Raw genomic sequence first — 23,470 nt, forward strand, 5'->3', positions numbered from 1 at the left:
CTTTTAGTATATTAATTGAGAAGTATATTTATAAAAATAATATTAAAAGTGTAGACATTTACTTTGGATTGCCAATAGAAAATAGTAAAAAAAAATGATAGGATCAGTAAGGCTAATTAAGACAATTTAACTAGGATAAATAAAAAATAAGATAATTAGAAATTTCCATTCGGTTAAACAACTAAGAATTCTACATATGTTATTCGATTTGATACAGATTTTTCGGCAATAATCTCTGAACAAATAATCTAATTGTATATAGGCCGGATGAATTGCTAATAATGAATAACAAAAAAAAATATTTCAAATTTAATTCAAATAAAATGTCAGCCTACAATTTAACGTGGGTTAGTATCTAGTTATGAGTAATAATAATCAATGGAGTATACTTTTTAGACTTGAGACGGATCCGGATATACGGGGTTTTTAGGGGTATTCGGCTCCGCCTCCGAATCCGGCGGATAATTAGTTTTGACAAACAGATCCGGCTCCGGTTACCCCGGATATCCGGGTTTCGAATATCCATGAAAATCCGGATATTCGCGGATAGCTGGATCCAGAGTGATTTCAAAAAAGGATTCCGGCCACTGGTTTTATTGTCGTGGTAGTGAGTCTAGGGTTTCACGGCAGCGGAGGTTATGGTGCAATTTACAGTGTCGACTTATCCCTGAGGTCGTGTAGTCAAGATCTGTGGCGGTTTGCTTCCGCCGGATTTCCTAGATCTGGTTTGCTTTGAGGACTGCAACCAGAATTTGTGGATAACTCGAGATGGTGATGATGGGTCGTCGTTGTGGTAGAGGAGAAGTGATTTCGTTCTGTTGGATCTGCTCGCTCGCGGTCAATGAACATGATTTATAGGTGAAGTTTTCTCTCGGTTGTCTCTGGGTTGGTGTTTGTTGTTTACGGGAGAGAAAAGGAGACGATTATCATTTCATAACCTTATAGAAATTAGGTTTTAAGGGTTTCAAAGCACAACACGATCCATTACAATTAAATGTTAGGCCCTTTAACTAATAGATCCATTAACATGTATTGTTGGTGGATCCCGGATATCCGATCCAAGATTTCTTCACTATCCGGATTCAGATCCGTATCCGGCCAGATCCGAAAATATACTATCTAAATCCGGATCTAGACCACCCAGATATCTGTTTTTTTGGATCCGATCTAGGATCGGATAACAGATATCCGCAGATCCCGGATATTTGTCCCAGGGGTAGTACTTTTGGGCAAAGAAACTGAAACGTTCCAATAACTCTATTTTTATTTTGTATTGTTAATTTTTCACTAGAAAAAAAGTAAAAAAAGTATATTTTAAAAATATGATTTTAGTTTTTTTTACAAGAAAAGTGAATCATCACACATACATACATGAGATGATCATAAATAAAGAAAAATAAACCATCAGAACAAATAAATAATAAATTAATCATAGAATTTTCTGTATTAACATGTATGAATAATCCTAAACATTAAACTATAAGAGTCAAATGGAGTATTAAGACAGACGAGTAAAATAGTTTAATACTTTACAAGAAGGAGATCTTAAAGTAAATATAACATCATTATTATCTATGGCAGTGTAGTAATCTCACCGTCTTGCGTATCTGTAAGTCTTCTTTCTTTAACATTTTGTAACCCTACCAACTTTTAACCCTGTGAAGCGTTTTGAACCAAACCCAACCTGGAAAAATCCTTCCCCTGCTAAACTCTACAACACCTAAGAATTCCTCTCCCCCACCTGTTTATCCCATACCATCATAAAGGAGTCTTGAAAGAGGTTACTATCCACCCCCAGAAAGCGAATCTGAGCTCCTGAACTGATTCAAGCAAACTCCTTATCCCTTTTGGATGCCTCACAAACCCTTCGGTCCAAAGACTCTAGTCTTTATTCCATTTTCTCTCCAACAGATGGAATCTAGAGAATAAGCCATTGGAGCAGATCTAGGCAGAGAATGTTTTCAGTTTAGCTTCGAGTTTGAAGAAGATATGCAAAAAGTGCAAGATAACAAGCCATACCATTATGACCAGTGGATGGCCATCCTGCAGAAGTGGGAGCCCATTATCTATGACTCCTTCCCATCCATGATTCCCTTCTAGATAGAGCTCCAAGGTCTTCCCAAGCATTACTGGAAACTTGACATGTTAAAAACTATTGGTAAAGAACTTAGAGAGTACCTAGATATAAAAACAATTGGTAAAGAACTTGGTGGTCTCCTACAGACCAAGAAGACCTCCACTGGAGAGAGATTCATCAAATCCAGATTCCCAAACTCCTCGTCCTCCTCCTCCTATAAATCCGCTACCTATCCTACCACTCAATGGGGGATCTCACCCACCTGTTATAACTACAAAAGACCAATTACTAGGTGAGCTAAGAGAAGTAACTGTCCATTATTGTTCTGTTGTCAACCCAACTAAGAGTGCATCCAGACGACAAAGAGTTATCCAAGGCGAATCTAGACAACTTATGAGTACTACGACTAATAGAATTATCACCTCTACGGTCTCCTTTGTCCAAAATGCTTCCCCACCAAATTGTTCCCCAGGGGATCAAGCCTCAGAGTTAGGAAATAAGCCACTTCTAGAGGATCCTTCACAAGCAAAATAAACTGAAATTATCACCAGAAGAGGAAGGGGAAGACCTCCACTAGCAAAACCACCAACAAAAACTCCCCTCAAACTTAATGGAGTCAAGAGCCAAAAGAGGAACCTCATATAGAACTCTCCAAAGAAGATTAATGGCGCAAAGCAGAACCAAAAGCAACCTACCTCAAAATCCGGAACAAGTAAAGGCAGAACCCTAAGTGATCCATCCTCTCAATTGGGGGATGCTTCCGCATCAAACCCTGCTAAATCAAAGAGCCAAAACTCGTCAAACCCTAAGATAACTATAACACCGTCCTCAAAGAAAAGACAGGGTGGATTTTCAGAATCCGCAAACTACTTTTTCTAAGGTTTGTGAGCTGGAACTGTTGTGGGTTGGGGAACCCCATGACAGTCCAGAGGCTGAAAGACATAAAGAAGAAAGTATTTCCTGACCTTATTTTACTCAAGGAGACAAAAAAACCATTCAGATATTGTCCTCTAATTGCTCCATTGGATAGATTACCCCTCTCACCACCTGGTTCCCCCTCTCTCCAGGGACGGGTAGCCTAGCGCTTTTCTGAAAACAAAATATTGAAGTTGAGATACTAAGCTCTTGCCAAAGTATTACAGATACCAGAACAAAAGCCAAAGGAAGGTATTTTTACTCAACCTTTATGTATGGTGAACCTAATAGATCCAAAAGGGTTGCAGTGTGGGAAAATCTTACAACACAAATGGATTCTAGATCGACGCCTTCGTTTCTCACATGAGATTTTAATGATATTATCAATAATAATGAGAAATTCGGAGGCACTTCCAGACCAGAAGGATCTTCCTATGAATTGAGATCCCTCATGTCCACCTGTGCTTGTATGATCTTCAACATAGAGGAATTTTTTTTTATCATGGAGAGGAAAGAGATATACATATCTCGTCAGATGCAGACTTGACAGGACTATGGCAAATAGTAAATGGACTATTGTTTACCCTTCAAAATGTAGCGAGTACCTGCGGTTTCAAGGTTTTGATCATCGTCCCCTAGTATCCTCCTTTGATTCTGTTAAAAAGAAAAAAGGAGGCTTGTTTAGATATGACAGGCGGCTAAGACAAAATCTAGAGGTCAAAAAGATTATCATAAAAGCTTGAACCTGTTGTCCCAATGCTGATGTGTAGAAACAATTTCAAGTTTGTCACTCTGCTATCATTGCCTGGACTAGAGAACAACAAACCAATAGTCAGAGATGCATTAACGACCTGAGAGATCAGCTTAAGGAAGCTATGACAGATAATACTTGCTTGCAAGAAGATAATGATTCCTTGAACCATAGACTATTGGGCGCATATAAAAAAAAAAAAGAGTTCTGGAGATAGAGAAGCCAACAACTTTGGTTGGCACATGATACTTCCATGCTGCTACAAAAGGAAGAAGATCCATAAAAAAACATATATGTGTTAGAACCAGAACCAGGAATAGCTGTCTATGAGGAAAATGAGATTGTGGCTACAATTGCAAGCCATTACCAAGATATGTTCAGCTCAATTGATTGCTCCAGGCTCAATATAGTACATGAGGCATTACACCACATGTGACTGCAGAAATGAATGAAGCTTTAATCAAAATACCATCTCAGGATGAGATCAAACAAGCATGATTTGCAATTCACACTAACAAATTCCATGGCCCTGACAGGTTCTCTGCGAGTTTTTTTTCCAAAATAATTGGGACACAATGGGAGATAAGGTGATCTCAAAAGTCCAATCTTTCTTCATTATTGGATCCTTGCCCCTGAAAATCAGTAACACCCATGTTAGATTGATCCCAAAGATAACAAGCCTCAAAAGAGTTTCTGACTACATACCTATAGCACTATGCTCATTTATTATAAAATCTTTGCCACACTGCTATTAAAGAGACTACAACCGATATTGCAAACATGTATTTCCTAAAATAAATCAACTTTTGTTCCTGGCAGAGCAATCACATATAACGTTATGATCACACATGAAACCCTGCATTACCTGAAAAATTCTGATGCTAGAGAGAGGTGGTTCATGGCAGTGAAAATTGACATGAGTAAGACATACGACAAAATAGAATGAGATTTTATAAGGACAACCCTAGATAGATTGGGTTTCCACCAGCAGTGAGTCACTTGGATCATGCAATGTATTATTACGGTTTCCTACTTTTACCTTTTGAACGACCAAGCAAGAGGGCTAGTTAAACCGTAAAGAGGCATCAAATAAAGCGACCCCCTCTCGCCTTATATCTTTATTATTTGCAATGAGGTCCTGTCAGGATTATGCAACAAAGCTCAAACTCAAGGAAAATTAACAAGAATCAGGGTAGCAAAAGGAAGTCCACGAGTGAATCATCTTCTATTTGCAGACGACACCATGTTCTTCTGCAAATCTGATCAGAGCAGTTGCAACCAATTAAAGCAAATCCTACAAATATATGAGGCATATTCGGGTCAAAAGATTAATCAAGAGAAGTCCTCTGTCACTTTCTTAGTCAAAACAAGAAATAAAACAAGAGAAATAGTAAAAAAAAAAAAAAGAGCTAGGTATCTGCAAGGTATGAGGACAAGGGAAATATTTTGGTTTACCTGAGCTCTTAGGCAGGAAGAAGAAGGACCTTTTCAGCTTAATAGTTGACAGAATTAAGCAGTGAGCTTAAATCTGGTCCTCAAGATTCTTGTCCTTGTTTGGGAAAATGACACTCCTCAAAGCAGTCTTGTTGGCTATGCCTTCATATACGATGTGTTGTTTTAAACTCCCCAACTCCTTGTGCAGCCATATCCAATCTGCCTTAATCCATATCTAGTGGGACGAGAAACCGAACAAAAGAAAAATGTGTTGGATCTCTTGGGACAAAATGATCAAATCGTTTAAAGAAAGGGGATTGGGTTTCAAGGATATCCAAGCCTTCAAAAACGCCTTGCTGGCAGAGATTAGCTGGCGCATCCTCTCCCATTCATCATGCCTCCTTGCAAAGGTCCTCTTAGGCAAATATTGTAATTCTTCCTCCTTTCTTGAGTGTAACGTTCTAAAGAATACATCATATGGATGGAGAAACATCTACATTGGAAGAGATTTACTTAAGACCAATCATGGGAAAGTAATTGGCAACAGGGAGTCAATACCTATTTGGAGACTACCTTGGTTTTCTCTGACAAAGCCTATTACACCATATTGTCCACCAACTGAAGCAAACAAATCTTTCACTGTGTCTGACCTCATATTACCATACTCCCGGGAATAGAATTTGCCACTCATCCAACAAACTTTCCCACATCATGAAGATGACATCTTAAAGTTGAGACCAAGCAAACAAGGTGGTTCAGATTCATGGATGTGGCTTCCAACAACAAATGGGGTATACTCTACAAAATTTGGATATTATGAAGCACTTAAAGCTAAATCTTTTGATCCCAAGATGAAGTCAACCGATCCACAAACCAGAAGTGATGACTCGTTTAATTGGAAAGCCAATATTTGAAATCTCAGAAGCTCACCTAAAACGAAGCTTCTCCTATGGAAAGCAGCCCAACATGCATTACCAGTGGACAAGAACCTGATGACCAGGCATACCAATGAGAATGTCAATTGCCCACACTGTGGAGAGACCAAAACTGAGGTACACCTCTCTTTCCAATTCTCATTTGCCTCACTAATTTGGAAATTGGCTCTTTTCAAGGAATCAATGCACCCTGAAACAATCCAATCCATGGAGAAAGGCATAAGCACCATAGTTAAACTCACGTGTCTCCCGCCTACGAGAATCGAAAAAGGACTTTTAGCCACTTGGATCTTTTGAACAATTTGGACAGCTCGGAATAGATTGATCTTCAATAAAGAACAAAATCAGGCAGAAGAAGCCCTGCTTTTAGCCATCTGTAGATCTAAGGAGTGGCATGAAGCGCAATCGACACAACCTCCGACCAAACTTATCCCAAAACCGCCAAGATCTGTCCCACACCAAACCTTGTATCAGAAATGCTATACAGACGCTGCTTGGAAAGTGAATGAGAAAGCGGGTTATGAATGGGTCATCAAGGATCCATCCGATAAAATCCTTCTTCGTGGCTCCTCGAATGCTTCCCATGTCCGATCAACGTCGATGGCCAAAATTTTAGCAACTCTCACAGCTTTGGGAGTTGCAATTGAATCAAGCTTCACTCGACTCCACTTCGCTTCAGACTCACAACTGTTAGTCAAAGCTCTAAATAGGAAGATTCTTCCAAAGGAACTTTACTGGATTCTATATGATACCCAAACCCTAGTTTCTCATCTTGATTTCTGCTCCTTTTCTTATGTATTGCGCAATCACAATCGACAAGCAGATTCACTTGAGAAAGAGGCCCTTGTGGCTATATGTACTGAACTCTAATTTAATTAAGTATTGTTTTGTTCAAAAACAAAAAGTGTCAGAAAAATGAATCATCAAACATACATGAGATGATCATAAATAAAGATAAGTAAACCATCAGAATAATAAATAATAAATTAATCATATAATTTTCTATCTTAATATATGTGAATAATCTTAAAGATCAACCTATAAGAGACAGATGGAGTATTAAGATAGACAAGTAAAATAGTTTAATACTTAACAAGAAGAAGATCTTAAAATAATTATAACATCATCACTATCTCTGGCATTGTACTAATCTCACTACCAAAAAAAAAAATCAACACTAATATAAAAGTACTCTCTCTATTTTACAAAGACTGTTATTTTGACATATTTTACAAAAATTAAAAAAATATTAAATTATACATATATGTCACTATTTAATAAGTAAGTAATGGTTTAATTAGCTTTAAATTAGTGATAAACCTAAGAAATTTAGTGTAAAAAGTACATACAAAATAGAAAAAGACATTCTTTGTGAAACAACAATAAAATTTTAGAATAACATTTTTGTGAAACAGAAGAAGTATAATAGTTTCTTATGAACACCATTGAAAACATATGTAGTTTCTTGTTTTTTTTATTATAGCAGTAATCGAATAGTGTACTACTCCATCTGTTTCATAATAAGTTTTAAAACATAAGTTAAGAAAATTTAAAGGTGTTTTATTAAAAAGTGTATGGAGCTTTGTAAGGATGACACATCGGAGGTGTATTGAAACCATGATTTTAGAGGATTTTATGGGATTTAGGAACTTTAGGATTTTGAGTGATTTAATGAGAGTTTTTATGATATTTTGTGTAATTGTTAAATATTTTGTTTTGTGAGTTTATGAGATTCAAAGGGATTTTGCTGGGTGATTTTAAAAGACTTTAGAAAAAAAAGGATTTGATGAGATTCAAAAAGATCCAATATAGTTTATCTCCTCTATTACCAATCTCTTGCATCTAGATGGAAAAATCGAGACTTTTATATATATAACAAAGAAAAACAGAATCTAAAAAATGAAAACTAAGATTCTTTGCGAGAAGAAAGAGAAAAAAAGTTAGAGGAGAAAGGAAAAAAGTGAAAAAAAAAAATTTCAGTCATACTTTCTGAGAAAGAGAGGAGGAAGGAGAAGAACATGTATGTGAATGGATTGAAAGACTCGTAATTTTCTTATGTTTTATTTGTTTTCAGATTTTTCTTTCTTTGGAAAAGCTTTTTTTTACGTCCGCTACAATGGTTCTTTTTTTGTAAAACAAATATCTTAAATATCATCTCTAGAGGTGTGATTTTATAAGTTGGATTTATAGTGTAAAAAGTATCCAAAATCTCCCAAAATCATTGTTATGAGTTTTAAAAAAATATATAAAGTTATGTTTTCAATAACAGTTGATTTCATATGATTTTAAAAAATTGATTTTATAAAAATCTCATTTTCAATAACAGGAGATTTAGAAAGAGATTTTAAAATTCTAAGTTGAATAACATGTGATTTTAAACAAAATCCAAAATCCTCCAAAATCATGTTTTGAATATATCCCTTATCATCTTTTTCTTCAGAATGATTCCCCTATTAATATATAGGGATATATTATCTATAGGGTATTGGCATATTGCAAGTATTTATAAGGTATGTTATATAATTTTAAAGGTTTATAAATTTTTATTAAATATGTATATTGCAAATCTTTATTAAGGTATGTTATATAAGGTATTGTAAATCTTTATAATTAAGGCATGTTATATAAGGTTATCTAAATCTTTATAAGGCATTGTATAGAGCCATAAAGGGTAAGACTCATCCAGTCATCGTTGACTTCGACTAATATAACGAATCTTCAATCTTCAACCATTAGATCACCACGATTAGTTAAGGATAGTCTTTTCCTATAATTTTGTGTTTTTGTTTTTCTTTATTTAACTTTCTTAAAAGGGTTTGAATTTGTTGCTCTTTCTCTATTATAAATAGCCAGCCCATCAAACCCAAGAGAGCATTAGGGCTATAACATTCCATCAAGGCCATGAACAAGCTAACTTGTATCTTCCCTCTCCTCTTTCTCATCCCCCTCTTAGCCTCATGTGCCGAAAAAAAACAGGTTCCTATTATTATTATTTTTTTTCTTTTCAGATTCAGAATAATCATCTCTACACTTTAATGTTCACTGATTCTCAATTCCAACTATGCCTTGATTTTCATACCAAAAACAAAAAAAGCTATGCATTGATTTGTTACCATATGGGGTCATAATTCTTAGTCAATCCTCACATTTTCATGACATCTTTTTTTTCGGTAGGTGTATATAGTCTATTTTGGAGAACATAAAGGTGATAAAGCCTTACATGAAATAGAAGAACATCATCATTCTTATCTTCACTCTGTTAAAGAATCCGAAGAAGAGGCTAGAGCATCGCTCTTGTATAGCTACAAACATAGCATCAATGGCTTCGCGGCTGAGCTAACCCCGGACGAAGCCTCTAAACTAGAAAGTAAGTAAATAAATAAAAATAAAACCCGTCTGATATTTTGTTACGGCTAAAAAAGAGTACTAAAACCCAATTCTGTTTTTTTTTGTTTTTTGTCAACAGAATTGGCAGAGGTTGTTTCGGTATTCAAGAGCCATCCAAGAAAATATGAAGCACATACTACACGGTCATGGGAGTTTGTAGGATTGGAGGAGGAGGAAACCGATGACATTGATGCACGACCTCTAAAAAACGATGTAGATGATCGGTTTCGTGTCGGGAGAAAGTTTTTAAGGAAGGCCAAACATGGTGATGGTATCATCGTCGGTGTTCTCGACAGTGGTAAGTTAAGCTGTCTCTAGCTACTAATTTATTTAGAATATGATTGTTTTCTGTTTGTTATAAAGTGAGAAAATAGATTTTCATTAACTGATTTATTAATTTTTGGGGTAAGTGCAAAACTAAAAATTATAGTTAAGTTCATCATGGTTTATTTGGATAACATGAGTGGAAAGAATAAAATTGTGGTTATTCATGTGAACGTTTGTGTTTTCCTTACTTTTTGTATTATCCTTTGTCTTCTACTTCCTCACGCACATAGTTCACATATAAGCGCCGCGATAAGAGCCATAAGATTAGTTTTCAGAATTAAAAAATATGATTGATTTGGATTCTGAGAATAATCACTGTTTCTTTTGATGAGAACGTACACCGAAACTTAAATGGACCTAACTCCAACGTTGATAGTTGAATTATTACGTGACTAGAGAAAAAGAGTTGCGTTACGGTCAAGAATTCAAGATTCAAGGAAATTTTTGTAATTTATATTTTTAGAATCGTTAGTTGCATCTCATTATTATATTAATCCATCATTATTGAGAGAATGATTTTGTTTTTTTTTTTTTTTTGGGGAAATAAAAAAAGGTGTGTGGCCAGAATCAAGGAGTTTCAGTGACAAAGGAATGGGACCTATTCCAAAGTCATGGAAAGGAATCTGCCAAACCGGAGTTGCCTTTAACTCTTCTCACTGTAACCGGTAAGAGATATTTTTCCTGTTTTTTTTTTCTCTTAGAAAATCATCTTAGTAAATCTTCATTTATTTTACTAAACATGTTGAGTTTTTAGCTGCATATCTATAATTTCTATGTTTTGATTATCAAACAAATAGGTAGAGATTCTTTTGATATAGAGGATGTTGGCATCTGCATATCTTCAATTCTATAATTTAAATCAATTATTCATATATTTTAAATCTAGAAAAGCCAAATATATAAAACCAGAAAATTACAAATTTTAGCCAAAAACCACGAAAAAACACATACACACCATAACTAGAACATGTATGTATGAATTATAGGTCGAAAATAGATTTAAAGTAAACTATACGTCCATATCACCAATTGGTTCTTTAGCAAAGATCCAAAGAACCTCATGCTTGCTGCAAGAATCTTCTTTTTATATATGATGATGTGATATGTTGTTCTATATTGATCATTAAATGAATCCCTTTACATATATAGTAAACAATTGTATAATTATGTAGAATAAAAACCTAAGCTTTTGACTGCTACAATGACAGAATTCTGAAAATTATTTCACGACTTTAATTTTAGTAGAAACTCATACTATTTTAGTATAACATAGATTTTTTTTTTTCAAGATTTAGCAAACATTTCCCACATACGAGTATAGTTTTGAGTTCCACTGTCCGAAACATTAGGTCACAGTCTCAATGTTTTGTTCGGTTGCGATAATTGATCACCAACTTTTAAGCTTGCGTATCATCATCATTCACGAGAGCCACCTTTAATTATTATTCTATTCTCTGTTAGTAATATAAAACTATTTATATACAATGAATTATTTTCCCTGGCAGACCCTGTAACTGTTCACTTATGTAAGCCTGCCATCAAAACCATACAAATAAAACTGATTTGAAAAAACAGATATTTATATACTGGCTATTTTATGTGCATGAAACCGAAACTTTGATAATTGATTGTTATATGCAAGCTTTGGTATTATGTGTAAGGGACAAAAACTTATTTGCTTCTTTCTAGATAATATTGTACACCCGTGACTTCTCACCCTTGTTTGTTTTATCATCAATTCTTATGTTTGTAATATCAGTGTGTGCCCGAGTTTATGTGTCTATATATTTTTGTTGGAGGCATCTCAAATGTTTAAAGACTTGAATAAAGAATTAAATTTTATAAAACACTTAGTATCCTGTAGAAAATAAATCACGTTTCCAACTTATTATTGTGATTTCTTAATTGTTCAAATAATTACTAATTTTGCAAGCTAAAAAAATATATTTTTTCCACTAATTACAGGAAAATTATTGGAGCGAGGTATTACGTGAAAGGATACGAAAAGTATTTCGGAGCGTTCAACGTTACAGCAAACAAAGACTTCTTGTCACCACGCGATCCCGACGGACATGGATCCCATACAGCCTCTACTGCCGTTGGTCGTCGGGTCTACGGTGCATCAGCACTCGGCGGTTTTGCAATGGGCTCGGCCTCGGGCGGTGCACCGTTATCTCGTCTAGCTGTTTACAAAGCTTGTTGGGCCAAGCCCAACGAGGAAAAAGTTGGTGGAAATGTCTGTTTACAAGAAGACATGCTTGCCGCGATCGATGACGCGATCGCTGATGGTGTTCACGTAATCAGCATTTCGATCGGAACGACCGATCCTTTGCCGTTTCAACAAGACGGAATTGCGATTGGAGCGTTGCATGCCATTAAAAGGAATATTGTGGTTGCGGCTAGCGCTGGGAACTCAGGGCCAAAGGCTGGGACTTTGTCGAATCCGGCACCGTGGATTATCACCGTTGGAGCTAGTACTCTTGATCGGGCTTTTGTTGGCGGCCTTGCTCTTGGTAATGGCTACACAGTCAAGGTAATTAGACAACAACTAAATACTTAAAAAAAAAGAGACAATTATGTGTTACATTTTTGTATAATATATAGTTTATTTTTTGTTATGTAGACGGAGTCGATAACGGCATTTAAAATGGACAAATTTGCGCCTCTTGTTTACGCTGCTAACGTGGTTGTTCCCGGCATTGCACTGAACGATTCATCGTAAGATCTGCTCGCTCTCTTATTAATTTCGATCGTTGATCTTATTTAATTATATATTTGACTTAACGATCTCTTTTTTTTTTGTGTGCAGGCAATGTCTACCGAATTCACTAAAACCGGAGCTTGTGGCTGGTAAAGTGGTATTATGTTTAAGAGGAGCCGGTCCAAGAATCGGTAAAGGTATAGAGGTAAAACGAGCCGGAGGAGCCGGTATGATTCTTGGAAATGCCCCGGCTAACGGTAATGAAATTCCGTCGGATTCTCACTTTGTTGCGACTGCCGCTGTTACCCCAACCGTGGTCGAGAAAATTCTAGACTATATCAAAACCGATAAAAACCCGATGGCTTTTATTAAACCGGGGAAAACGGTTTACAAATACACAGCAGCTCCTTTGATGACCGGTTTTTCTAGCCGTGGTCCAAACGTGGTAGATCCCAACATTTTAAAGGTAAACTTCTTTGTATGTTTTGTTAAATTCAAACAAAACCGAAATGTCTCATAACTGATATTAACCGGTTTGATAATTCTTTTTTGCGGTTTTAACAGCCGGATATTACTGCACCTGGACTGAACATACTGGCTGCATGGAGTGGAGCAGATTCACCAAGCAAAGTGTCAATAGATCAAAGAGTTGCAGATTTTAATATTTACACAGGGACTTCAATGTCTTGTCCTCATGTTTCTGGTGCAATTGCTCTTCTCAAAGCCATTCATCCCAAATGGAGCAGTGCTGCTATAAGATCTGCTCTTATGACCACTGGTAAACAAAAATATTCATGGTTATTTCATTCGTTCGGTTAAGTTAAACCAAAATCTTTTAATTTGTATTCGGATTTATTTAAATTTGTGTATTTGTTTTGTTAGCTTGGATGACTAACGACGAGAAGAAACCAATCCAAGACACTAATGGTTTACCTGCAAACCCATTTGCACTTGGGTCAGGACATTTCAGACCAACCAAAGCTGCGAATCCTGGTTTAGTCTACGATGCATCATACCGAGCTTACCTTCTCTATGGCTGCTCGGTTAATTTCACCGATATTGACCCGACATTCAAATGTCCTAGTAAAATCCCACCCGGTTACAATCTCAACTACCCATCGATCGCGATCCCGAATCTAAACAGGACAGTGACCGTTAAAAGAACGGTTACAAATGTTGGAATTGGTAACTCAACAAGCACATACGTATTCAACGCTAACCCGCCATCAGGTGTTTCGGTTGAGGCTATACCGAATGTGTTGGTCTTTGACCGGATTGGTCAGAAGCAGCGGTTTAAGATCGTGATTAAACCACGGACGGACCAGGTGTTGAATGCGACTGAAAAGGGTCAATACCAATTTGGATGGTTTAGTTGGGCAGATAGGGACCATGTTGTGAGGAGTCCAATTGCTGTTTCCTTAGCTTGATTGTTGTTTGCTTATTTGGTGGTGGTATTTTTAGTTGGTTTGGATTTTATAGCGGTCAAAAGTGAAAGAAATAGAAACTCTTATTTCTAATCACTCTATAGACTCCATTTGTTTAATAAATCAAAGAAGCATTGTCATCGTTGTTACTTGTGAAGCTGGTAGAAGAAGAAACCACGTATCGTTGTTACTGATCACGAGTTAAACAAGAAGCTTAACCACTTGGTTACTTGTAATATTAACAAACTAAAATAAAAATATTTATATATGCCAAAAATTATGTGATGCGAAACACGGTGTGGTCTCTTGACAAAATTTCATAAGTGATACAAGAAAAAAGTTCCTCATAACTAAAATTCATTTTAGACTTTTAATTTTTGGGTTTATAGTTGATATACTAAGCTCAAATGTATTAACATAGTGCTTTTAGTTTAGTACGTAGAATTATGAATTATTTAAAAAAAAACACAAAAAACGAATTATTAATTATGAATTAAATTAAAAATTAAGACTAAATAAAGAAAATATATTACATATTCAGATTATTCATCATCTTCTCATGTACTAACGAATTATGATTTAAATTAAAAACTAGGACTAAAAATAAAGAAAATTTAGTACATATTCAATAAATCATCTTTTCATGTCATACAAACCGATGATGTTTATGTAAATCATGTTTATTTAAAGTTTTTGGTATTTATCGATATTTGAAAGTTTTATTTATGATTTGGATTGGATTCAGGATGAACAACAAGAATTAGATTTTAGAATCTTAGAGACATTATTATTTTGGAATCGAGGCTCTATTAAAATATATGGCCTTTGAGTTTTTCACGTTTCGTGAATAATACACAATAAAATCATGGCAGAGCTCTCAAAAATTGGTACACTTATTAAATGTTTGATATGATTAATTTTTAAGGTTAACGATGAAAATCTTTGTCTATTCTGTATTTTATGTTTTTGCATTGATCAGATTTACATTAACTTTTCTGTTTTTCTCTTTGGTTTGCAGGGAGCTCTTCAATGAAGGGTTGAACTGCAGCCTTGAAAAAGTGTATTACAATTATTTATCCAAAACAAATATGTTTAATGATACTTTTCCATTTTTTGAACTTAAATTGAACTAGAATTAAATTAAAGTCCAACTGAATCAAACCGTACATACATCGAATCGAACTGTTATTAAATAATCTCCCATTTACTTTTGTGCCTCATATAGTTACTATTATGAAGTTGAAATTTTTTCTAAGCGAGTATTTTAAGATAACTCTGGGGATGTTATTCTATACATTTTGAAGTATATTTGATGTTAAAAATATGATTTTTAATTTTTTGGAATTATATTAATAATAAAAATTATGGTTTACACAATTCTAAGATATAGAAATGGACTAAAAACCCCCACAATAGTTTGTAACTCTGTTGTATTTGTTATTACAATCATTTACATTTAAATCGGATAAATTTAATCGTATAATTGGCTTAACTCTATTGCATGCTATGTTTTTTCTCCTATTACTTGTTATGGAAGATATATTAGTGTATTTATTTTGTGGTGTATTTTTGTAGTTCACAAATTTAATCATCTAAATTTATATAGTTTGTGTTGTTTTTACATTATTATTTGTTTGTTTCCTTTTGTAAATTATCTATTCTTTTTAATAACAAATCCACGTATGTCAAAGTAAATAGACATATTTTTAGTTTATTTTAGTTGTTGTTATTTAAATACTATACTTATGTTAAATTGTATACAACGTTTATAAGAATTATGTTAATTGTCAAAGTTATTTTAAAAGTTATAGATTATTTAGTTTTCTTTAATTTAAAACATTTGTTTTTTGATCTTAAACATTGTTTAATTTGTCATTAGTGTTCTTATATGTAAATCTTGAGAGACAATGAACCTTTCTTATCATAAGCCAAAATTCAAACACTGCAATCATCATTATGAAAAGGAGATTTTTTTTTTGATAATACGTAACTGATTTACTCTAGTTTATGTATGATTCAGTGCTTCATAAAAAGAGTTTATCTTCCAATCACGCTTGAGAGATTACTCTAGAAACAAAAAAAATACTTACTTGTTGCGCTTACAAAGCTCGAGAAATGATTTCTTTATTTGTCCTCAATTTTTCATAGTATTTATATTTACATACCATTATATTTTTTTAAAAATGACACCCAAAATTTAATTCTTTTATTTTCTTTATAACTTAATTGTATCACTTACACCCAAAATTTAATTCTTTTATTTTCTTTCTAACTTAATTGTATCACTTACTCACATTTTCATAAAATTTTAAGAACTCTTGATTCATATGGTGAGATAATATAAAATTCAAATTATAACAATTTCTATATGTTAAATCTTAATTATTATAAAAGAATTTTATATATTCAAATAAAACTGAAAAATATATACTACACAAATAAAATTTAGATCTCAAATAATAATTTTACAGATAAATATTATAGATTTTGTATATATAAATTATAGTAAAATTATTTAATAATTATTTTAATCTGCATATAGTGCGGATTGTTATTTAGAATAAAATAAACTGCTAAAATGATGTTAGATTACAAATAATAAGTAACCAATATGTTTAAAGAACTTTGTGTCCCTTAATGAAGAAAATATCAAGTTCCCTCAATTCATCAAAAGTTCTAAAACTATCAAATCAAATCAGAGACACATGAAAGAAACCATATAAGTATATATATACACATAAGATGGAAACAAAAATCACATAGATCATCCTATCATAGTATTTCAAAGGCGACAGCCTCAAACGTAACTTGCTGAGCCGAATTAACTTAAGAAAATTTTCAGATTATTCGAGTTGATCAACCAAAACACAACAAAGGTTTTTCCCAAAATCAACAATAGATTTTTCCTCCGACTCTATACATAATATTCATGATAAAAAAAAGTTTGTAACGAATTTAGAAATTTCTTGTAGCCAAATTCTGACACATAAAAACAAACAATAAAATTAAGGGATATGTGCGTTTTGCTTGAAAGCAGCAACACTGGTGGGGCTATTTTCTTTATATTATTTGCACAAAAGTATTTATTTATCTGATATGTAACCTTATAGTTAGAAAAATTACAAATTTACAATCCAATTGATAATTTTGTAGAAATTTACTGATCAATACAATAAAACTAGGATGTGTTTCTCTTCAATAGAATTTTTTTTTCAAGTTTTATATAAAAACAAAACTGTTTAAGTGTTGGAGAGCTTTTAAATGACAAAAGTTATATTATGTTTAACATATGTACAAGTGGAATAGAAGAAAAAAAAATTATTAAATATTCAAATTCATTATTCTTAACTTATCTTCTGATCACATCTCCATTAACTTTTTTTTTATGGTGTTTTAATATGTAGGTGTATATTGTTTATTTTGGAGAACATAAAGGTGATAAAGCATCATGAAATTGAAGCTCATCATCACTCTTATCTTCAATCAGTTAAAGAATCCGAAGAAGATGCCAAATCTTCGCTATTGTATAGCTACAAACATAGCATCAATGGCTTCGCGGCTGAGCTAACAGCGGACCAAGCATCTAGACTCAAAGGTACGTAAACGCTATTAAAAAAAAAAAAAAACCAAATCAAAGGTTCTATTTTGCTATGACTAAAAAGGGTGTTATACTGTTATATAAAACTCGATATTATATTCATATATTTCTTTTTATATAGGACTCAAAGGAGTTGTATCGGTGTTCAAGAGCAATCCAAGAAAGTATAAGATCCATACGACAAGATCATGGGAATTTGTAGGGTTAAAGGAGGATGAAGGTGAAGATTGTCGTGGTGATGGTGATGGTCGACGTCACAAATATGATGTGAATGACCGGTTTCGTGTCGGAAGAAAGTTTTTGAACAAGGCAAAACACGGCGATGGGGTCATAGTTGGTCTTATCGATAGTGGTAAGTTTCTCCACAAATTAGATTATTTTTTTCATGATCATTGTTATTTTCATAAATTTTCATTTTAAATTTTGAAACTAAAGCTTTCTAAGAAGTTTATTTTCCATATCTTTCACCAAATATTTTCTGCTAACAATTATATCTTAACTATAAAAATAGATAAATTCGGTTACCAAAATCCTTTAGTTTGTTGGTGGGTTTTCATATATATATTTTAATTTCCGTATTTTCTCATTATTTTCCATATATATTTTATGTTCGTTAACCATTTTGAATAAGTAGTTCATACTTTGTCGTTATCTCTTAAACCATGCATGCAAAATAGATAAAACTCGGTTACCAAAATCTTTAAAGTATTTAGTTTGTTGGTGGGTTTCCATATCTAAATAGTACGTAGATTAATGTACACCTGAGAAATAATCAAAATGTTCTTTTGAATGGAAACATATATACTACTACTAACCACTCTATCTCTTTGGACTTTAGACGTTAATATTTGGTTTATAAACGTAACTATAAAATGGGATTGCATTTATGAGATCTTGTTTCAATGAAAAGATTGGTTCTATATTGTTATAGTATTAATTATGTTGGTATAACTGGGATAACGACAATTTGTTTATTCCGTGGGGGGAGATAATAGGGGTGTGGCCAGAATCAAGGAGTTTCGATGACAAAGGAATGGGACCAATTCCAGAATCTTGGAAAGGAATCTGCCAAACCGGATTTGCCTTCAACTCTTCCCACTGTAATCGGTAAGAAAACTTATTTATTTCCTTAATTAATAAAGAAATATCTTCATTATTTTACTTGAGTTTAATAATGAAAACTTTTTTGATTTCAAGTTCGGTTAAGACAAAGCCATCCAAGTTTGGTTCGCAGCTAGATTCTACTAAATAATTTTATATCAGACTGTTTAAAGTTTTTTCCAACATAAGCTTTGTAAAACGTTTATTTTTCTTTTGAATATAATTTAATATTAAATTCAAAAAAAAAACTTTTTTGATTTCAACATGAACAATTTCACCAAAAATCTCAAGATGCCATGTGATCACTAAAAATTGATCAAACAAACTTACAAATTGATATATATGCTGAGGAATTAACTTATAACTCATCGCTTGACCAAAAGTTTTTCATAAAAATTAAATATAGTCTCCTAATATGTGCACTAGTTTAGTTTGATACCCACAAAATAACCAGCTACGGTTAAAACTTTTAGACTATCAAATGGAGTATTTTAGAAAGCGTTATTATTACAAATGCTAATCATCATTTTCGATTTTATCGTCATTAAATCACAGGAAAATTATCGGAGCAAGGTACTATGCAAGAGGGTACGAGAGATATTACGGACCGTTCAATGCCGAAGCTAACAACGACTTCTTGTCTCCACGAGACGCCGATGGACATGGTTCCCACACAGCTTCAACCGCCGTTGGCCGCCGAGTAAAGGGTGTTTCTGCACTCGGCGGAATTGCAATGGGCACGGCTTCAGGTGGTGCCTCATTGGCTCGTCTTGCTGTTTACAAAGCTTGTTGGACGATTCCAAACGCTGAAAAATACGTCACGAACACTTGTTTCGATGAAGATATGTTGGCTGCGTTTGACGATGCGATTGCTGATGGCGTCAATGTTATTAGTATTTCGATTGGAGCGGTTGAGCCGCAAACGTATTTAGAGGATGGAATCGCGATAGGAGCGTTACATGCGGTTAAAAGAGACATTGTGGTTGCGGCTAGTGCAGGAAATTATGGACCAGCGGGGGAAACTCTGTCGAATCCAGCTCCGTGGATTATTACCGTCGGAGCTAGTAGTCTTGATCGGTTTTTCGTCGGAGGTCTTGAACTAGGTGATGGCTATAAATTCGAGGTAATAAACTCAACATTAAATATGTTACAACTTATTATTCTTAAACCATATACATATAAAGCATGTACTTCAATTATATGTTAACTTGTATCTTATGTGAATTATGACTATCTGAAATTTGGTACGTAAATAGGGAACTATTTTTATATATATGCATTTTGGGTTATGGTTTAGTTTGAGGGTTTCGAGGTTTAGTTTTAGAGTTAACTAGGATTATACGTTAGAGTTTCGGATTTATTGATTATTATTCTAGTTTTGATATAACTTTATATTATTATTTCGATTAGTTAATTTTTTTTGATAAACTATGAAGTTAACATGAAGTTTTTAATTTTCTAGTCGGACTCATTAACGACAGTAAAGATGGACAATTTTGCTCCTCTAGTTTATGCTCCTGACGTGGTTGTTCCCTGGGGTTCAAGGAACGAAGCATCGTAAGTTTTTTTCCTTTTTAGTATAAGAAGTTTAAGATTTATTTGAACTAATTCTTTTTTTTTTTTTGTGTGGTGAAGGCTATGTTTACCGAATACACTTTCACCGGATCTTGTAAAAGGTAAAGTGGTATTATGTTTGAGAGGTTTCGGTTCAGGTTCAACGATTGGTAAAGGTCTTGAGGTAAAACGAGCCGGAGGAGTCGGTATGATATTAGCAAATTCTCGGAATAACGATGCGTTCGACGTTGTGTCTCATTTCGTACCGACTGCTTTGGTTTTCTCATCCACGGTCGATAGGATTCTCGATTACATCTACAATGACTATGAACCGGTGGCTTTCATCAAACCAGCAGAAACAATACTTTACTGTAACCAACCAAAAGATTCATTTTACCCATACAAACCGGCTCCTTTTATGACTAGTTTCTCTAGTAGAGGCCCAAATTGGGTAGATGCTAACATTCTAAAGGTAAACTCTTTTGTTCTTTTGACTTCAATTTTTTTTTTTATATAACATTAATACATTACTTGTGGTTTTCTACAGCCGGATATTATCGCGCCGGGACTGAATATATTGGCCGCGTGGAGCGGGGCAGACTCGGCGAGCAAAGATTCGATAGACCAACGTGTTTCAGATTATAGTCTTGACTCAGGAACTTCTATGGCTTGTCCTCATGTTGCTGGTGTAATTGCCCTTCTCAAAAGCATGCATCCCACATGGAGTAGTGCTGCTATAAGATCTGCCCTCATGACCACTGGTAACAAAACTTTCTGGTTCAAAATAACTAAACCGAACTCTGATGGTTATAATAAGTATTCAATCAGGTTTTCGATTCATTTTCTGTTTGAAAACGTCGGTTTAATAGTCATTGGATCATACTTTTTGGTACGATTTTGGTCCGGATAAATATACAACTAAACAGTGTACTGATGAATTGTTTTATTGTAGCTTCGATGACCAACGAAGACAACGAACCGATCCAAGACTATGACGGTTCACCCGCGAACCCTTTTGCGCTTGGGTCAGGACATTTTAGACCAACAAAAGCTGCGTCTCCCGGTTTAGTCTACGATGCATCATACGGATCTTACCTTCTCTATTGCTGCTCGGTTGGTTTAACTAATATTGATCCGACGTTCAAGTGTCCTAGTGAAATCCCTCCCGGTTATAACCTAAACTACCCTTCAATCTCAATTCCATACCTCATTGGGACAGTGACCGTTACGAGGACGGTCACATGTGTTGGACGATCAGCTAATTCAACAAGCGTATATGTCTTCAACGCTCAGCCACCGTTTGGTGTCAATGTTAAGGCTGAACCAAATGTTTTGGTCTTCGATCGTATTGGTCAGAAGAAGCAGTTTAACATCATTTTCACGACAAATCCATACGAGATTACAGGTGAGGCTCGGATGGATCGATATAGGTTTGGATGGTTTAGTTGGAGCGATGGACATCATGTTGTGAGGAGTCCAATTGCTGTTTCATTAGTGTGATTACTTCATGTTTTATTTGCTTGTTTAGGGTATTTTAATCAGTTGTGTAGACTCTTTTTTTTTGTGGCTTTAATTAAGGTTGATTTTATTGGTTTTTATTCATTATTGAGATAATTGAAAGAGATAAATTTTCTGATCATTTATCTAGCTCTCATATTAATTTCTCAATACATTTGTACTTTTTTTTTTGTGTGCTACAAAATTTTAAACCTGCCAAAGATGATCCAAGTACATGTTTCAAAGGCATCCATATATGTAGTTCTACAATATTCCAAGAATTAAAAACATGTTCAATCTTCAAGATGATATCGTGTTACCTCGGGTCATGAGTTAGTATAGCACGATTTGCCTCGCACAATTCGTCTGTTAACTAACGACGCCACGCAACCGCATTAGAAAGGGACTGTTGTGTTGTGTTGGACAAAAAACAAAAACGTGGCACTAAAGAACCCTAAAGCTTGTAATCTGACACGTGGATTGATATGAGTGGATAGAACTGGATTTAAGCGTGTAACCGCGTACACGCGTGACGTTAAAAGGTTGAAAACGCGTAGTGCGTTTCCTCCGGACGCGCCGCTCTGGTTGTGTTTTATGGCTTTACACCGATTTCAGCTAGTATTTTCGTAAGAAAAAAAGATGGCTAGCTACTTGAAATATTGATGAATACATAGTCATATATGTCAAATATATTATTATATACTCAACTATACAAAGTATATATATTATAGGACTATATGCATAAATTATATGATGTTATGCGATTAATATCATAGACATATATACCAATACACCAGTCAACAAATTACAGCGAAGACCGACATTGACTTCGGCATTGACCAACACTAACAAAAAAAATTCTAAATTAAAATAAAAAATAATAAATTATTATACCAAATAATTTATGGGTTTTTATGATCAAAAGAAATATTCTATTCAATATCGAAATATTTTTTATATATCTCTAATATATTCATTCTTATAATTAGTTACTTTTTATTTTTCAAGCTAAAGTAAATAGTTTAATAAAAATCATTTATAATTATTTTCAAGATATAAAAAATCATTTATAATTATTTTCAAGATATAAAATCATTTATAATTATTTTCAAGATATAAAAACTATTTATGATTATTTTCGAGATATATATATATATATATAATCAGATTATTTAAATACTACAAAATCAATAAAATCAAATTCAACTACTTTCATTAGAAAATCATATACAAAATATTGAGTATATGACTCTTTACTCTAAATTTTGCATGGTAAATGTTATACAAAATTTTACACTCTTTACTTTAAAATTTACATACTCAAAATAACATATAAACAAAAAAAAATCACAATATTTATTTTTAACTTATGAACATTTTCATTTTTACCCTCTTTTACACAATTACAATATGTTAAATTCATTTTTAGAATTTTTTTTTTAAGGTTTGGGTTCTTTATTTTACATTTAGGATATATTTAGGAAATAAATAAAAAATATTTAGATATTGAATTAAATTTGTTTTTCATATCTTATATCTATTCAATATTGTAATATATAATATCTTTTAACTATTCAATATCTAAATGATTTTATATCTTGAAGATAATTATAAATGAATTTTTATATCTTGAAAATAATTATAAATGATTTTTATTAAACTATTTACTTTAGTTTGAAAAATAAAAAGTAACTAATTATAAGAATGAATATATTAGGGATATATAAAAAATATTTCGATATTGAATAGAATATGTCTTTTGATCATGA

The 23,470-nt window shown here is 33.6% G+C and overlaps 1 protein-coding gene, 1 long non-coding RNA gene and 1 pseudogene across 4 annotated transcripts; 2 read left to right on the forward strand and 1 right to left on the reverse strand.

The window, feature by feature from the left end:
• Positions 1-1,816: 1,816 nt before the first annotated feature.
• Positions 1,817-2,854, reverse strand: LOC147934753 (uncharacterized). Its single transcript, XR_015572287.1, has 5 exons — positions 2,773-2,854; positions 2,500-2,594; positions 2,226-2,348; positions 2,020-2,129; positions 1,817-1,944 (listed from the first exon to the last, which is right to left on the reverse strand). It is a non-coding gene; the product is annotated as an uncharacterized LOC147934753 (long non-coding RNA).
• Positions 2,855-8,942: 6,088 nt separating this feature from the next.
• On the forward strand, positions 8,943-14,093 carry LOC104724834 (subtilisin-like protease SBT5.6). 2 transcript variants are annotated; one of them, XM_087474961.1, is made up of 10 exons: positions 8,943-9,088; positions 9,287-9,479; positions 9,579-9,797; positions 10,380-10,491; positions 11,792-12,359; positions 12,450-12,544; positions 12,636-12,993; positions 13,092-13,305; positions 13,410-13,978; positions 14,029-14,093. In XM_087474961.1, the coding sequence occupies exons 1-9, from the start codon at positions 9,014-9,016 to the stop codon at positions 13,952-13,954; spliced, it is 2,379 nt and encodes a 792-aa protein (XP_087331087.1). In that variant the 5' UTR covers positions 8,943-9,013; the 3' UTR covers positions 13,955-13,978; positions 14,029-14,093. The 2 variants fall into 2 exon arrangements, with proteins under 2 accessions (XP_087331087.1, XP_010441687.2); XM_010443385.2 differs by having other exon boundaries at positions 13,410-14,093.
• Positions 14,094-17,212: 3,119 nt separating this feature from the next.
• On the forward strand, positions 17,213-21,845 carry LOC104728541 (subtilisin-like protease SBT5.5; annotated as a pseudogene). Its single transcript, XR_015571377.1, has 9 exons — positions 17,213-17,221; positions 17,356-17,546; positions 17,671-17,901; positions 18,545-18,656; positions 19,206-19,773; positions 20,113-20,207; positions 20,286-20,676; positions 20,752-20,965; positions 21,157-21,845. The product of XR_015571377.1 is annotated as a subtilisin-like protease SBT5.5 (transcript).
• The last annotated feature ends 1,625 nt before the right edge of the window (positions 21,846-23,470 follow it).

Source organism: Camelina sativa, chromosome 11, assembly GCF_030686135.1.
Source record: "Camelina sativa cultivar CO46 ecotype springtype chromosome 11, ASM3068613v1".
Classification (NCBI taxonomy): domain Eukaryota; kingdom Viridiplantae; phylum Streptophyta; class Magnoliopsida; order Brassicales; family Brassicaceae; genus Camelina; species Camelina sativa.